Source organism: Aedes aegypti, unplaced genomic scaffold (assembly GCF_002204515.2).
Source record: "Aedes aegypti strain LVP_AGWG unplaced genomic scaffold, AaegL5.0 Primary Assembly AGWG_AaegL5_hic_scaff_86_PBJ_arrow, whole genome shotgun sequence".
Taxonomy (NCBI): Eukaryota; Metazoa; Arthropoda; class Insecta; order Diptera; family Culicidae; genus Aedes; species Aedes aegypti.
Window position 1 is genome coordinate 2,505 of NW_018736569.1, and position 18,843 is coordinate 21,347.

Sequence of the window (18,843 nt, forward strand, 5' to 3'; positions counted from 1 at the left end):
ATTGAAATCGCGATTCAGCAGCTTTTTAAGCTATGATACACTTTGTCACCTGGCTACACCACAAGGAAGCTAAACGTTTAAACCACAACACCCAGAAGCACTTCTGAGCCCAACCAAGCGGAATCAAACGATGATCATGGTGAACGAATCGTCACACACGTGGTGTAAATTTCGAATAAGGGGCCGTAACATGATATCCATTTGATTGTGTTTGATCGTGGCGCTTCACGTGTTGCTTTTGATTTCCCTTTCGGAGGAGGTGAATCGTGATTTTTGTTCTTTCAAGGATTATGATTCAATAAATTAACCCAATAGCAGTCGAAATTGTGCACCTAATGCAATTCAAGCGACTGCCATTGAGTTAATTATTACGTAGTTTGACGCGATAATACTTTATTGTTCGTTAAATATTTACAGTCAATTACAGTTTTGAAGCAATATCTGCTGTTTTGGTATTCGATGCATCACATAAATATATTCAAACAGATGCTATTCATATATTGGTATCCGTGTTGCACTCTGAAGTAAACAATCTGGCTGTTAATTCTTCACTCCCGTTTATTTGTGCACTTGACTAAACAAACCTATAATATTTTAAAATCACTTTCACTTGTATAGCAACATGTATAGATAGACTTTAAGTACGATTGCACGTCACATATTCAGACTTTAACACATAGCATAACATATAGCATCAGATAACATTGTATAGCGGTACTCTGCGGTAGATGGTACCGGCGAAACCGGGTTCACCGTCTATTGCGATGATGGACTGTGGGTCAGGAGCATCGCATCTTCCGGCAATGCTTTGCGCTTGTACATGGGATCCGTCACGAGGAACACCACCAGTCCACCGTAGACGACCAGAAGCAGTCCGATCATGTTCACCAGGACTCCCTGCGGCGGTAGGTACCGGTAGTCGGGCCTGTAATGAAGACGTAGTAAAATTATTTGGTTTCTTCTCAAATATCGTAATACGTGATAACATTAATTAGTATTTACGATATTTCCTAAAAAAATGTTTCAAAAATTCAAATGTTATTATTTATTTATTTGGTTTTACATCAATTAGCTTGATAAAACCTCGCCAACAATATTTCGCCAATTCACTCGGTTTATGGCCGCTCCTCTCTATCCTCGACTTCGTCCCATGCTCTCCAGGTTGTATTATGTATCCGGTAGAAATCAAGACCAACATTTATTTATAATTATTGTTTTCTCGGGCCCCGTGCGTCGCAGCTAATATGTGAATAGTGCGCTGTGTTCATAAAAATCGTAAGAATGCAGCGCCACACTAAAAAACTGATTTCAAAATCGCGCGAGATGAGGCGCGTCGCGAGTCTCACTGGCGCGATCAGGTTTGGTGGCGGTGCGACAATAATTATCGGGTAACTCAATCGGGAGCACCACAGAAACTCCCTGATTCAAAACCTCAGGGTCGGCACGCTCACCAATAAAACTCGCGGTCAGGAAGCTCTCGCACTTAGTTTAGTCTACCACAGAAGTTCTTGAAACACTTTATTAACTGGCTAGCTTCACTCCCACTTTCTTAATCTAATCTAACCTTAGCGGGGCCCCTTCTTCTTCTCCACCACCTTACTGCTATCGGACCTCTGCAACGATGGCTTCTCTGACGTAGATCGGTGCAGAGCTCTACCTCGACGACGATGACTTCTAAGGTGGCTTGGGGTATGGGCCTTGTAGATCCACTGCGTGTCCTGGTTCTGCCGATATGGTAACTGATCGGCCTTCGGCGGGTTCGTTGCCGGAATGCTGCCCAGATGGACACCGGGACACCGCAGGAACGGTCTACTAACGGTATTTAAAAACCGGCGGAGTTCTGCAGTCCACTTCGCCTTCACTTCTTCCACGTCTTAAACTCTCTTTCTTCTCTCTAACCTTTTCAATCCTTCACTTTTTAGTATAGCCTTTAACTGCTGACTGTTTCAGTCGACGAACTCTGGGCAAGTGAAAGAATTAAGGAGTCGTCGACTGTCTTGCGGTCCCTGACCTCGTTGCTCGGTCATTGCCCTCTTCCTGAACTCAACGACCCCATTACGCCACCCCTCAAGGCTACCCAGAAGATGATAACCAAGCCCTCTGGTGGTGGGTTTTATCACTGCGGTGGGTAGGTGGCTGCGTAGAGTAGGCTAGGGTGGTGGAGTATAACTAAGGCTGCTCGGGAGTTTGAACGGTAGAAACATAACGAAGTACAAGTTTTCCTGACATTTCACAATTTAAATTCCACGAAACGCTAAACACGAATTTCCCGGTGACTCTCACGGCATAAAATAACCAACACTTTCAAGGTCCTGGTGTACCTGGTCAATCCACCTAGCTCCCTGCGCCCCACGCCTTCTTGTTCCGACCTGATTCGTGGCGAACACTGCTCAGGATACTAGGTTCGCTGTAGAGTTGGGCCATGTTCCCGGTTCTTTCTTCGCCGGCACACGCCGTTCCCCTGCACGACGCCGAATATCGTCCTTAGCACTCGGCGTTCTAAAACTCCAAGAGCTTGCAAGTCCTCCTCGAGCATAGTTCACTTCTCATGCCCGTAGAGGACTACCGGTCTTATGAGCGTTTTGTACATCGCGCATAAGGTGCGGGGGTGAATCTTTCTTGGCCGCAGTTTCTGCTGGAGCCCATGGACTTATCCACGGTCTTCTTTTATTGCCGATTTTCTTTTTCTTTTCTGCTCTAGATGCGGGCCGTGTTTACATAAAATGACATCCGGACCAGGGATGGGAAATGTGCTGTAGCAAATATTTACCACCTCGACAGCCACATTTTTCTACACGACCATCAAAATCCAAAGCAAACCATGACCGTTCAAAACAAAAAACTGTCACGGCTCTTCAAAACTGTAATATTCTTCTTCCCAACGTTTTTTCAAACCCGAATGCGAAATGATTCGAGCACAGTGGTGACACGATTTTTCCGGTTTTCGGGGTTTTGCATTTTTGCTCGATAAAGGCAGCATGAAATTGAACTTGTTCATATGTATCGCAACGGAATGATTGTGCTCTTGCTATTAGCGCTAATAGATTTCAATTAGCTAAATAAAAAGACAAGCGAAATATTATCGATTGAATTATTTAACATTTTTTTTTTTTCAAATATTCACCTCGAGATGGCTGCCCGAAAACGATCATAGAGGAGAGACAAAAACATTCAAGCAGTGTGTGAACCGTTGGCAGCGCAACGCCTGATGGTATTGATGCTGCTGGTGCTTTGTGTTTTGGTTGACTGGAAAATTGTGGTCACAGTTCCCAAGCCTGATCCGGACCAACATCTAGTGAAGGAATGTTCACCGAATGAACATGAAGCGGATGAATTTGTAGCGAAATCGTTCATTTTCTGTAAACATGGCCCGCAGTAAAGATTTTCTTTTTTTTCTGTTCTCGCTTTGGCGCAGACCTATTTGGTTCAAAACAACCAAGTCTTGTGATTGTGGCAACATATCGTCACTTAAACGTTACTTAACGACCGATGTCAAAGATTTTCTTACCGCTGGAAGTTGCAGCATAACGTTCATTGTTACGGCATCTCACACCGATCCCGTACGGTTAATCCACGATTGAATACCCCTCGGAAGAAGACGGACGTCGACAACGAGAGTGTTGAATCCGTGCAAAGCTCATCCAGCAAGGTTCGACAATGGAGAGCTTTTAATTCGACAATAGAGCTTAGTGACATTTGAACACACGTAGACTAGCATACGCTCGTCATACACAGTTTGTTTTTGTTTTCCTCAAAGAAACTTGCACACGCTTTCCAGACTCACCAAAATGCATATGGAAATATTACCCAATTTGAAAAATTTAAACCCGTTTTCTGCGTAATTTTCGAGACTGAGTGCATATTGTTTTCCTCTAAGGTTCACAACTACATCTACACTAGGGTACCCATACCATTGGGCGTGAAAACCACTATGGTACCCTCGACGGAAAAGACTCCGAAATTTGCACCTACCAACATCGAAACTACGAAACCACACTGGACGAAAGAACTGTAACAATTGAGTCCCTGAGGAAGGTCCCAAACGGACCAAAACGTTGGACAAAATAAAATAACAGTTCTTAATTTTGTCAAGACTGAAAAGCCAATATATCACCAACAAGGAACTACAGTCGAACTACCAAAGATCAAGGCAAGGACAACGAAATGCCCCGACGGAATCACTGTGTGCACAGTGGGAGTTGCCGAGAGATCCAGATGCGACAATATTCGAGCGAGCTGTATTTCCAGCAGTACCGGCGTACTGCGGATGAACACCTCAACAATTGGCTGCCAGACACGTGATGAACAAGAAGCTACCAATTTTTACTGGTAATCCGGAGGATTGGCCGCTATTCATAACCGCGTACTACAACTCTACCCAATCTGGCAAGGTTGCAGAGGTGCCTGAAAGGTCATGCTTTTGAATCGGTGCAGAGCCGACTGCTATTGCCGTCAAGTGTTCCACATGTTCTCTCTACTTTGGAGACACTCTATGGCAGACCGGAGTTGCTTATTCATGCGCTACTGCAGAAGCTTCGACGAGTTCCTGCACCGAAGCAGGATAGATTGGACACGTTGATCGGTTTTGGTATTGCGGTGCAGAACCTCAGCGACCATTTAGAAGCTGGAAGACACGAATCTCATTTCAACAACCCGATGTTATTGTTCGAGCTGGTAGAGAAGCTTCCAGCAAACATGAAGCTGGATTGATCGCTGTAAAAGCAACGATGTGGAGAAGTGAATATTCGCTCGTTCGCCCAGTACATGCAGACTTTGGTACGTGCTGCAACCGACGTCACTCTCCAGTATGATCCAAGACAGCAGCAGTCTCAGCAGCAACAGACAAATATAGAGAAGAGCAACAAAGATAAGAACTTCTGTGGTGCCCACGCTGCAGAGGGTGCGGCGAAAATGGAAGCAGTTGGAAATGCGACGCACTCATCAAACGCAGCTTGTCTGATCTTCAAGAATCCGGACCTTCGAGTTAAGGATTGTATAGAGTTCAGCAAGAAAAGTGTAGATGAGCGCTGGAAACTAATACAACAATTCAGTTTGTGTCGTCTTTATCTGGGAGCACACGGAAGGAAACTCTGCAAAATTCGCAAGCAATGTGGCATGTCTGGGTATCAATTGCGCCATCATCCGTTGTTGCATTCTGAACAGAAACAAGGAGGCGAGCGAAGCAGGGATGATAGCAAGAAAAGCAAACGAGACAACAACCCAGTAGCACCAGGCGTCAAGATAGAACGAAGCAATTCCGTGCATGAACCATCTGAAGTGAAACCGAGTGGATCAAAAGTCGCCACCAACCACCATTTCCGCGCGAAAACGACGCTGTTTTGAATAATCCCAGTGACACTCCATGGGAACAACCGTTCCGTGACTGTATTCGCCTTTTTAGACGACGGATCGGAGAAAACATTGGTGGATGAAGAAGTGGTGAAGCAACTCGGCGTTGTAGGAGAAAAGCAGCCGTTGTGCCTCCAGTGGACCGCAAACGTAAAGAGAACGGAAGCAAATTCTCAACGAGTCGCTTTAGAAATTGCAGGGCGCTCAGGTTCAGCCAAGCATTCCCTGTCCGATGTGCGCACTGTAAGCAAGCTGGAATTACCACGGCAGTCGCTACGATACGCTGATTTGGCGGAAGCATTTCCATACCTAAAGGGTCTGCCGATCGAAGATTACGATGACGCGCAACCTCGCATCCTCATTGGCAACGATAATGCGCATGTGACATCAACATTGAAGTTACGGGATGGACAGCCGAGTGAGCCGATTGCCGCCAAATCACGATTAGGGTGGACGATTTATGGATCCAGCCTAGAGAAAACAGTGGACAGAGTTCACAGCTTCCACATTTGCGAATGTCAGGAATACAATCAGACGTTACACGAACTGGTGGAGCAATTTTTCTCGGTGGAAAGCCTGGGAATATCCGAGACGCCGCCTGTAGAGTCCGCTGAAATTCAAAGATCCAAACGGATTCTTATAGAAACAACCAAACGGATTGGTCAGCGATTTGAGACGGGGCTTCTCTGGAAGTACACACTCAATCTGTTCGGTAAAAATAACTGGGTTTTTAATCTATCGTTAGGAGAGGTACATGCAGAACGAAACAGTTATCGGAGAGAGTGTTCGGAAGCAAATGTCCGAGTATCAGGAGAAAGGCTACATCCACAAAGCGACCAGAAAAGAGCTCGATGAATCGGATCCAAGACGTACTTGGTATTTGCCGTAAGGAGTGGTAATCAACCCCAAAAAGCCATCCAAAATCCGAATTTTCTGTGATGCGGCTGCAAAAGTGGATGGAATCTCTCTTAATATGATGCTGATGAAAGGGCCCGATCTTCTAAACACGCTACTAGATGTACTTTTCGCATTCCGAGAAAAGCGTGTTGCTCTGTGCGCAGATCTGAAGGAAATGTTCCACCAGATTAAAATACGACCAGAAGATCGACATGCGCAGTGCCTGCTTTGGCGTGAAGATCCCGCTAAAGTACCCGATGTCTACTTAATGGACGTCGCCACATTCGGAGCTACATGCTGCACAATTTGTAAAGAACAGGAATGCAGAAGAACACGCCAAGGAGTACCGGGCCGCAGCAGAGGCAACCATTTGAAAGCATTATGTGAATGACTAGGAAGGTTTAAATCTACGAAACTGAGTTTCCAACTCCAAAGATGTTCTCGCACGGGTCGTGGAGCGAGAGTCAGCCCCAAACCTCATCACGGAGAAATGCTTACAGCTGGACAAGCATAGCTCCCCTGAACGCGTACTTGGAATGTTTTGGAAGCCGGAGGAAGACGTGTTCATGTTTTCCACCGCTGTGGCCAGCGAAGCAGATCACCCAACAAAACGACAAGCACTACGAGTAGTCATAAGTCCATTCGATCTGGCCGGACTATTGAGCTTCTTCCTCATACACGGCAAGATTCTGATACAGGATTTGTGGCGGGCCATAGTAGGCACGAATTCCACTGATGATGCACCTTTGTATTTCCCGACTAACATTCCACACTCCAGTTTGTCGCCCTTCTTGTAGATAGGGCATATAACGCCTTGCTTCCACTCCTCCGGAAGCTGTTCCGTTTCCCAGATTCTGGCTATCAGCCGATGCAGACAAGCTGTCAAACTGTCCGGGCCCATCTTGATGAGTTTGGGTCCGATACCATCCTTGCCAGCGGCTTTGTTGATTTTGAGCTGTTGAATGAAATCCTTAACTCCCCCATCCAGGGAGCTGGTTGGTTTCCACTGTCCGCTGTGCTGACGTAGTAATCGCCTTCGCTGTCGTGACCTTCTGTGCCTGTGTTCTCTGCGCCATTCATGTGTTAATCGTAGTGCTGCTTCCACCTTTCAATCACCTCGTGTCTGTTCGTCAAGATACTCCTATCCTTATCCCGACACATTTCAGCTCGCGGCACGAAGCCTTTGCGGGATGTGTTGAGCTTCTGATAAAACTTCCGCGTTTCTTGAGAACGGTACAGCAACTCCATCTCTTGGCATTCCACCTCTTCCAGGCGGTGCTTTTTGTCCCGGAATAGGCGGGTTTGCAGTTTCCGCTTCAGTCTGTATCGCGTTTTGTCGCGTACCATGCTGCAGCATTACAGCCCCCAAAACTTACAGTTTTTTCACCATAAACAGAGATAAAAAATATCTTTCTAATGGCGATAAAAGATTGAGAATTCGTTTGCACCTTTTAGAGATATCGGAATTTGAAAACAACAACTTTTGCGAAGAAAATCTCTGATACTCTTCAACCATAAGAAATAGAACAGTAGTTTCTTCGGCAAAAAGTTGCGCAATCATAAGTTCTAAAAGCGCTTGGAACAAATCCTCGGGAAAATTGTTGTATAAAAATTTATCAAGAAATAACTGATTTTTCAGGGCCACCCTAACTTATTTGTTTAAAAAAATCATAACTCGCGAACCATAAGAGATATAAATTTGGGTTCATAGACGAAGTTGCTCCAAATTGGTTGTTCTAAAACACTGTAGAACATTGTACAGGCTTTGGAACCAATGTGCAATGTTACTCCGGATTACGGTACTTCGTCAAATATAACTTACATGGCAAATATGGCTTTCTCCAGAAGACCGAGCAGGGAAGCCGCGACAGCTAGCACAAATCCCAAAACACCGAAGAACACGTGGACGGGCATGTAGGTGGATCGCATCGATTCGCGCACTCCCGGGAACAAATAAGACACGAACCCAAACAGGTACTGAAGCCCAAACAGCACCACTGCTGCCATTCCGACCCACGAGTGCAGCGTGTACATGTTCGGTATCGGAACCTTGGCCAGGTTATGTGAATCGAAGGCCGCCACCAAAGCAACAACCGTGAAGACGAACGCCAGTCCGTGAATAGCGGCATGAGTGACCTTCAGTGGCTTCTTGCGAGCGTAACGGAATCCTCGATAGACCAGTATGGCTGAAAGATGCAACGAAAGGATGTTTGTTTCGTCAAGGTCACACAATCACAAAAAGTTACAGCACTTACAATTTCCGTACAAGAAAATCATTCCGATCGACATCAACAGCGGATGCCAGTTGAACTGAGTGGCCGGATTGGACGTCCATGAGAGACCTCCGAGATGCACTCCGATCCAGGAACCCATCAGAATGACGATGGCGGCGCCCACCATTTGCGTTATCAAGTATACCACGCGGAAGTTATTCAACGACGTCGGGGAAGGGCCGCTACTCTCCATGGTGTCTGCTGTAGGGCGTAAGCTGAATGAGATAAAAACAAGAATTTTTAGATTAGTCACTGGCGAATCACGTTTTGCGATAAGAAACAAGCAATAACTTTTTAGTGCTGTCTATGATTACATATTTGCTAGGCTCAATTGTCGTTCCACGAAGGAAGCTAACCATACCGATACCCATATTATCCTGACAAGGGAAGGTCACGATGGTGTTACACGGGGTTTTCAACCGGACTATTTTTGTTAGATTCTACATGTCCAAATATGAAAAACCCCAAAGCCTTTCGGGTGATGGAACAGTGGTGTAGCCAGGAGGGGCTCTGAAAGGGGCAATTTTGTACGTATATTATATTATTAGGCTAATTGGAAATTTGACAAAAATATTTTTTCAATATCTATTGTGATGGTAGAGAACAGAATTGACAATAATTTATGTTTAAAATGTATTTTCCATGCCATAGGCGCAATCGGGATGGGTTTAGTATTGGTATACTATTCTAATAAAACCAAATTTGTTTTGGTGTCCATATTCCATGATGGTTACGCCAATGGCATGGAAAATACATTTTAAACATACTTTAATGTCAATTCTGTTCTCTACCATCACAATAGATACTAAAAAAATATTTTTGTCAAATTTCCAATTAGCTCAATAGTATAATATACGTAGAAAATTGCCCCTTTCAGAGCCCCTCCTGGCTACACCACTGGTCCATCACCCGAAAGGCTTTTGGGTTTTTCATATTTCGACATGTAGAATCTAACAAAAATAGTCCGGTTGAAAACCCCGTGTAACACCATCGTGACCTTCCCTTGTGAGTTGAAATACTGCAATTTTCCGGTTGAATGATCCTATTGAATTTGAACAGCGGAAATGACGCGATTTCATCGAATACCTCTTGTCTACAAAAAGATAGACAAGTAATTGAAAGGGATTATTTAAGGTATCTTGGCGGAATGTGATGTACGATGAGGCTGCTGATTCCGACGGCGTTAAATTTGTAGGTTTTGTCGATGACAGCGTACTCTATCTCCATAGTTTAAAAATTAATAAGATTGAGAAAGCTGGGAATAGCCTACCATAAAATAGAGGTGCTCAACCATCGAAACTCTGAGCAAAGGGCATTTCTCTCGATAGGTGATTGCTCCATGGAGTCCGAGCGATCCTTCTATGATAAGCTCAACTTCACTGGGCACGGCTTACCAGTTAGTATCCTTCGGGAGATACTCTGGGAGGGCATGTCTTCCTTTTCGGGTAATGTCCTCACGTCCTCCTTTGAACTGAAAATGTCTCCCTTCTTAAAAAATCGTATTAATGTCATATTCGATATCAATATATTAATCTCTTATCAAAATTAAATCATATCGCTATTCTTCATTTTTAAAACATAATTTTCAAAGCTTCAAATAATAACTTGATGTTGAGATTAAATTTTTACAGTATCAGTTTTCTTGCTTAACTGCTTGTATATTGTTTCAAAAAGTATATTAATTTTGATTTCATTCCAATACTTCAAATGCCAGAATACCAAATATCATTTCAACCAATAATACAAAATATACCATTATCTTCATGACATCGTGTTTTTGGATCATTCTAGATTGTTGTTAATTCAAGTAGCTAGAATTTGAAATTACGACATCTAGAGCAAAGTGGGGCAAAAGTTCGAGTCTGGCAAGTTTCTTTTTAAAATTTCTAGCTCAATTCAAAACAAAACTTATAAATGCCTTGGTGGTTTGAATGCTAGACTTTCACTATAAATTTCATAAGAATCAATTGAGATTTGGAAAAGTTATGGCTATTTGTTGTTTTTTGACGTAAAACTTGTAATTTTTGGTCAAACTTTCATTGCATGGGATCAAATGGAGACAAAATCTTATTCAATTTTTTATGTGAGGACGTTCCTGGGCCTATCATAAGGATGCTTTGAGATGTATAAGTTTTTACATAAATGCTTGGAATCAATTGTCGGTCCATAGTGGGGCAAAAGTTCGACCCATGTATAAACCAATCGCGGAAAATTTCATAAAATTGCCCCAAATCCACATATTATCTTCAAATTTAGCAAAGTTTGCCTGATCGTGCGAAAAAAAAACTCATCAAAATTTCACATTTTCACTCAGTTTGATGAAAAACTGCTATTTTTAAGTATATTACAATTAATTCTGTTTTGGGTAATTTCTTGATGAAAATTTAGTGTGTACTAGAGGCCCGGAAAACCTTGTCTTGCCATCAAGTAGGCTGTTGCAAACACCATGAAACGTCCCTAACAAAATAGCAGTTTCTTTCACTCCCGTGTTTTGCTAACTTCTTGTTCAATATCCTGTGCATTTTATATACATAAACACGTCGTAACACCTCAGGAAAATTACTATGGAAGAATTTTTATAATCCGAAAGCCTGTTCTCAAGCCATTTCGTGACATACAAACACCATTCCATTTTTATTTATATAGAAGATAGATAGGTTCATGGAAAATGTTTATTAAAACGAGCCACGAAAATAAAAACTTTTGAACGGCAAAACTTAAAACATTTCGTGTGAAATGTTTCTCATACAAAGTAGAGTGTTCGGAATTTGAATCAAAACGGTATAGTTGAACATGTATTTGGACTCAAATCTCTTAACGAAAAGCATTTCTTAATTGTGGTCATTTATCTAATGATTAGCTAATCATTTTCATAAATTTTCTTACAACGTTAAACGCCTAGAGGTATACATCATCCTAAATACTTATCGTATTTTTTGTTGTATTTACGACATTTTACACCAGAAGGGTGCATTCGTGTCGGCGTCGGGTTTGAGTTCGTAATTATTTCGATTTTGTTCGATATATACTGTAAACCAGGGGCAAATTGATCAATAATTTAAAACTTTCAGTTTTTACAGTATAATTGCCAAAATGACAACCTTCAAATCTGTTTTTTTAAGTCGAGTTAAGTACATAGATCATACTAGAAGGCTTATGGAATGTGGGAATTCTTTAAAAGGACGGCCATTGTCCAATTTCGGTCTTTTTATATCAGGCGTCCGTGTGCTGTGGATAAGTGTTCAGTGCAGTGTAGTTAGAACGTGTACGAACCCCCCTCCCCTCGTCCCTTAGCAGGAGCTTGGGTGATAATTAGGCTCAGGTAATAAAATATTCCTGCATATTTCCTTGTTCTTGTTCTTGTCTTCTTTTCGGATCTTCGGATCCGCCGTCCAGCACACGGTTCGGCTTTCGAAGCCATTAGGCTTCTTGGCCTAAAAGTTAAGGACCCTGTCCTCTGAAAGGACTAATATCTCGGGCCGGAGGCCCTAAACGTCAAGGAGATTCCCCTCTCGGCTTTCCAAGGTGGCTATGCCACGGCCGGCCGATTATCGTCCATGAGGGAAGACGCCTGCAACCCCACCGTCCAGCAACGCCCGCTGGCCCGTCAACAGAGTTAGAAATCAGCCCGTACAACCGCCCGCTTCGACATTCCGGCGAGAGTTCCGGCCGCACAGCAGGATTGGTGTCGCTGTGTCGGCCATTCGTCCACCCAACAACAAACGGCAGCGGTATGTAGCGGTACGAACATTAGGACACACATAACAAATTTACACTAAATTGAAAACCCCAGAACAACACGCACACGCCCAGATAGCCGTAGCGGTAAACGCGCAGCTATTCAGCATGACCATGCTGAGGGTCGTGGGTTCGAATCCCACTGGTCGAGGATCTTTTCGTAAAGGAAATTTTCTCGATTCCCAGGGCATAGAGTATCTTCGTACCTGCCACACGATGTACACATGCAAAAATGGTCAATAGGCAAAGAAAGCTCTCAGTTAATAACTGTGGAAGTGCTCATAAGAACACTAATCTGAGAAGCAGGCTTTGTCCCAGTTGGGACGTAACGCCAGAAAGAAGAAGAAGACGCACACGCCACAATTAGGGAATTTAATAAATGTTCATAAGAAACGTTAAAGTTCCCGTGTTAGTTTTTGTATTCGCGAAAAGCCCTTGATTACCCGGTAGCTAGCCGACCCTGGGATTGCCGGAGAGATCTTGTGTCCTGAGTTGGCCTGGCACTGTAGCATTTCCCGCTTAGTTTCACAACGATAATCTAGGCTTAGCATGAACCGTATTGTTTCCGTTTCGCTATCATTGCGTTTGGACCTTTATTCAAAAACATTATTTTAAACAGATATTTATAGACTCACAATGGTGTTTTTCATGTTTGTTTTAACTTAAACACTTTTGAAGGGGATTTTTCCTTCTCTGTACTTCAATAGATAAAATCTAATCCAACATTCTCCAAGCCAGTTTAATGATATCAAACAGTTTGGTTGTGGATTTTCATGTTCCATACTTATTATAAAAATAACTCTAAATTATAAAATGAATCGTTTGGCAATCTATCAAGTACAATCGATAATTAAGATACCAGTATTTCTTTTGAAAATATAAAATAAAATTCTTTAAAACCGAATTCAGAAATATTCAGCTTTTATTCCGAAAAACTATCAACTATCTACCGTACTATCAAAATGTCAAATTTTAACTATAAGTCAAACGAATTGGCGAAACGATTCACATCCTTAGACAGACATTTTTACTAGAGACCGAGTATACCTCTCTATCTCCACAGTTGTCATGGAAAGGATAAAGGGTTAGTGGGATAAGGTACGGATGATTGGTGATGCGATTCATGAATTGTGGAATCTAGCACTAGATTGCATTCCAACTTCCGATCGTTGACTTTCGCTGCTGTTTCTATACCTTGAACATAACATTGGAAATAGTGCGCTGTATCATCGTTGTTTATCCATTTGTTATCTAGAAATAGATGATGAAATTAAAGCAGTAAAGGCAAGCAGTTTGGCCTATTTTTTTCAATTTGTTTTAAATAAAATTGATTTATCAAGGTTATAAACATAAAGCATATTCATATTTCTTAACACTAGTATGTTTCTTGGTCTCTATTTTAATGCAAGTGTACAAAGTATTTTAAACAAAAGTCTCTAAAATCTCTTTTTTTCTTAAAATGCTTGCATTGAATCCTGATGAAAAATTATACAGGCTACAAAGAAACCTTCAGAGACTATAACGGTTTGAACAGGCTCTTCAAGAATTTCATCTCAGATTCCCCGAAGAGAAGCTTAAAGAATTATTATAGTTATTTTATTTAGCATACTTCTAATGTTTCGTACAAGGATCCCTCCAGAAATTCTTCTACTAATTTCTCTGCCAGTTCTCCCAGAAATGCTTCCAGCAATTTTCAAAGGATGCCTGAAAGAATTTCTCCAGAACTTGCTTCAGGAAATCCTTGAGAACTCTTAAGCTACTTCCTGCATTAATTTGTTCAGGTATTATCTTATTTTATTCCAAAGATGTCCAAGAATTTCCTCCAGATATTTTTTTACTAATCCTTCAACCGAATTCTCCCGTGCTGAGTACTCTTCCAAAGAATTCTACAGAACATCTTCCGATGGAATCCAGGAGTGTTTGAGGAGTGTTTAGGAAACCTTTAAAGAATTCCTTTGTCTGTTAATATCCAAATCCAAAATTCCTTAAGGGGTACTTCGAACAAATCTATTGTCTATTTTGTCTATTGTTTTCTACGAATTTTTCCAGCACTTCACCTAAGTATCACTCCTGCCGTTTTACAAAACTTTTCTTTAAAAGTTTCTCAAACAACTCATACGCAATCTTCGAAAGTTTTTTTAAGTTTTCACAGCAGTTTGTACTACAGCAATTTTTCAATAATTCCTCCGATCATTCCTACACCAATTTATATAAAGATTCTGTACAATGTTTTTCGAGAAGTTTCTTTAGGAAATCCTGTGGAACACGACCATTGTTCATTGTACCATTCGATTGAGTTTTTTTTTCGATTATCTCATCAAATTATATAGGAAATCTTTTTAAATTTTCTCAAGAGTCCAGGAGTTATTTCAGAGATCCTTGTTCATTAGGGGTAACTTTAAAACATACCCAAGATACTTCAGGATGTTCTCTAAAAATACTCAACGGATTCATTTTTCAGAAAAAAAAATCCTTGGCTTTGCTCTGGAGACATTTCTGGAAGAATTCCTGCAATAAAAACATTTAAAACTAACTTGAGAAAATCTCAAAGAATTACTGCAGGAACTTCGGTAAATCTTTAGAAAAATCCCTAGTTGAAATCTTTTACAAATCCTGGAAGACAGTTTTATAGGAAATTCCTTGGAATTTCTGAAGAAGTTAATGATTGAATTTTAGAAGACATTTTGACCGTAAATCTTGGATGTCCAAGGGAAATCGATGAATGAACCACTTGATAAAACCTTGGAAGAGTTAGGACTTTCTTGAAAAAATTCTCAAAGAATTTTTGGAGGAATTCAGATTATCTCTGAAATAATATTTGTAAAAATTTCATTTCTGTGGTTCTCCTTTGGAAAATCCAGATTGAATTCTAGGTAAAATAAAAGGTATTCTAAGCAAAATTTTTAGAGAAAATACCCAGGGAAATTCGTGGGAAATTCTTCAAGAAAAAAACACTAAATGAACTACTTTAGAAATTTGCGGAGTAATATCTGAATATTTGGGCTAATACCTGAATAAATTTCTGATGAAATTCATTGAAAATATCATGAAAAAACACATATCGTAATGTAGGTCGAAATGCTGGAGTTCTCAAAATAAGTCTTAGGTCTTAGAGAAATGTTTGCTCTGATGCAATGAAGAATCAAACTCTTATCTCCTGACTCTGTTTGGTTTCTTTTTGGACTTGTTTTGTTCCTTTTAGGTCGCTTTTTTTCTGGCAAGCAGTTTTCAATTACATATTTTTGAGACACTCATTCGTTACCAGACGAAATGCTTTTATAGTTTTGTGTTAAAGATTGGCATGGAAATGAGGGTGTTATAAGTTTTACGACTGTTTGTTTGTACATATAATATAACACTAAATGATGCCTCAGAAGAAACAGTAAAAATATTATATTATAACAATAAAAATAACATGTAATAAGTGCGATACTGCTCTGAACTGAACTAATGATAACAGTTGTGTAAAAACGTCAAGCACAAAAAAAAATGTTGAAATATTATAAAATTGAAAGTTCAGTGAGTGTTATATCTATTCTTTACGTTATAATCAGAGTTGAGAAAAGTCATGAAATTCACACTACAGTAGCCAAGCATAGCAAATCACAGTCAGGAAGCCAATGAAACTCATCCGTATAGCTGAGGTTTCAATAACCAAAATATGTCAGATTGTGAAATACAAATTTGAGAAAGTATCGATCGGTGCACGAGTGCCGTGTTATTCATGTGACCATGAAAACCAGTGAATTCGGCACCGCTCAAACGTCAAATAAGTGAACTAGTGCATTAGTCCATAGTTTACAGGTGCTTCGTTCTGTTTGACTCAAAAAGCTCATTAAGTGCTATCCGTTGAGGTACGAAAATGATCTTATCAAAAAAAAATCATATTATTTTGACAGAGTCTGTGCTATTAAGTTCATAAAAATAGGGATTAAGGTGCAACAATGCATATTTTACTTACAAAATTCCGAGCCACTGGCCCAACGATAAGCGAGTTGAAGTGGTTGATTGCCAAACATTTTTAGTAGGGGCATTATTGTTAGCATGTACCTCCATGGAGTCTCCATAGGTTGATGGGAAAAATAAACAACAACAAAAAAATGAACTACAAATACGGTTGAGCAATATAAAAAAGGAATAAGGCAATCCATGAGACAGCTGCGATCAGCTGGTTTTTTCGTTTACCATGTGCTTTTGACGTTTCGCGATCGGAGTGACTTTCGATTACAAAGGAAAATGTAAAGCTCCGATAACACTCGCATGATTTGTTTACTCTTTCATTTCGGTAGCATTCACACTTTTAGCTGTCAATCCTATCACGAAAAGTCCTCATGGATAGCCTTAAGCCCCGAACACAATGTGAACGGTAGCACGGTACAACGGCAAAACGGCAAGCCCATCTTAATTTACACTCTCCTTGTCAAGTCCATGTTGAATCTGACATAGTCGACATCGATAAAAACATTGACATGTCATTCAAATCGGTGTTGCCGTTTTGCCGTTCTTGCCGTAATGCCGTTGCATTGTGTTTGACCCTTTATGATGGATGAGTCCAGATAACCGTAGCGGTAAACGCGCAGCTATTCAGCAAGACCAAGCTGAGGGTCGTGGGTTCGAATCCCACCGGTCGACGATCTTTTCGGGTTGGAAATTTTCTCGACTTCCCAGGGCATATAGTAGAGATGGTCGAGTCGGGTCCGGGTTGAAAATTTAAAATTTTTCGGGTTCGGGTCGGGTTTGAAGGCTACAAAGTTATCGGGTACGGGTCGGGTTCGGGTTCGATGAGAAATGTGAACAGAGTAACAACCTGAAAGTGTTTCTATGCATCGGAAACAATGAATTTATTATGTTTTCGAGCTCGGGTTTTATTCGGGTTTCTCTTAGAAAACTTTTTCGGGTTTCGGGTCGGGTTTATGATTTTTAAAAAATCATAACTTTTTTGTCCATGATTTCTCCATCTTGACCCACAGTGCAAAAGACTTCATTTTTTGTCTACTTTAACATATAAAAAAATAAAAAAAAATCAAATATACGATTTTTGAGAAAATTGATTTTAAGCTTTATTTTCGATATCTAAAAAAATACAACATTTTTTTTACAGTGTATATTTTTTTTCCAGACAGTCCCAACAATAACCTAAAACTTTGCGGAAGACTCCAAACTGATCGGATAAACCGTTTCTAAGTTATATTATAATGACCGAAAATTGAAAATTATAACATAATTTTGTATTAAAATCGCTGTATCTTTAAAACGGTAAAAGTTAGCCTGATTTTTCCGTATACCTTTTTTGTTGTAAATTTTGCGTACTTTCATAAAATCGAGATTAAAAATATTTAAAAAGTTTATTATGACCATTTTCAAAAATTCACCTTTTTTCAAAAAATCATAACTTTTTTGTCCATGATTTCTCCATCTTGACCTACTGTGCAAAAGACTTCATTTTTTGTCTACTTTGACATATAAAAAAAAAAAAAAATCAAAAATATGATTTTTAGAAAATTGATTTTTAAGCTTTACTAGTGGACCCAGCAAACTTCGTCTTGCATCAAGTAGGCTGTTTAAAAACGCCATGAAAAGTCCTGTACAAAATGGCAGTTTCGGTTCACTCCCGTTTTTCCAACTTTTGCGTTGAAAATCCTGATCTTTTTATATACACGAACACGTCGGAACACTTAAGGAGCACAACAAAGGAAGAATTTTCAAAATCCGATTGCCCTTTCTAAAGCCATTTCGTGACATACAAACACCACTCCATTTTTATTTATATAGATTTCCGATATATAAAAAATTACAACATTTTTTTTACAGTGTATATTTTTTTCCAGATAGTCCCAACAATAACCTAAAACTTTGCGGAAGGCACCAAACTGATCGGACAAACCGTTTCTAAGTTATAATTTTTTGAAAATTATTAAGGATTTTTTTCTGAGGCCCTTCTCAAAAGTAAGGCTAGAGTCAAAATGGCGAGCCCATGATGCAAAAAGGCATTTTTGGGCATAAAGAAAGCATGTGCAAAATTTCATCCAAATCAAAAATTATAAAAATGAAATTTGGGAAAAAAGTCGTCATTTTCTGTGGAACCGCTCTACTACTACGTTCAAACTAGATCTGATATTACGTAATATAGGCTCTCTTGGTATCAGATATCATTCATCTAGTTTTCACTGGAAATAACAAGTATGACGTTTGAAATCAAGATAGCCAATATTACATAGTATCAGCTCTAGTCTGAACGTAGCATAAGGCCTAAGTTATAGTTGTTAACGTTTTAAGCCAGATTTGCTGCTGAAAATGAATTGCTACAGAAATTTCTCGCCAATTCCTTGCGGAAATTTTCTACAGTGACTCCCGCTTGAACTGACATTTCTTTTCAACTGCGTACCGTCAAGCTACCATTCACCGTGCATTTAAGAAAAAAATGCACTTCAAAAAATTATATAACCTTTTCAAATAATTTGAAGCGTACTCAAAAACCACTACATAGCATGCAATTATATAATAATTCAGCGAAAAATCTAAAACTAGTGACTCATTACCAAAAAATACTCAAAAATTATGTTTGAAAATGTCATGTTAAGGTCGC

At 40.4% G+C, this 18,843-nt stretch overlaps 1 protein-coding gene across 2 annotated transcripts; it reads right to left on the reverse strand.

The window, feature by feature from the left end:
• Positions 1-376: 376 nt before the first annotated feature.
• Positions 377-16,328, reverse strand: LOC5576850 (cytochrome b561). 2 transcript variants are annotated; one of them, XM_021857173.1, is made up of 4 exons: positions 16,219-16,328; positions 8,502-8,734; positions 8,069-8,432; positions 377-925 (listed from the first exon to the last, which is right to left on the reverse strand). In XM_021857173.1, exons 1-4 carry the CDS (start codon positions 16,311-16,313, stop codon positions 757-759), a joined length of 861 nt encoding a protein of 286 aa, XP_021712865.1. In that variant the 5' UTR covers positions 16,314-16,328; the 3' UTR covers positions 377-756. The 2 variants fall into 2 exon arrangements, with proteins under 2 accessions (XP_021712865.1, XP_021712866.1); XM_021857174.1 differs by lacking the exon at positions 16,219-16,328 and adding an exon at positions 9,790-9,990.
• Between the last annotated feature and the right edge of the window lie 2,515 nt (positions 16,329-18,843).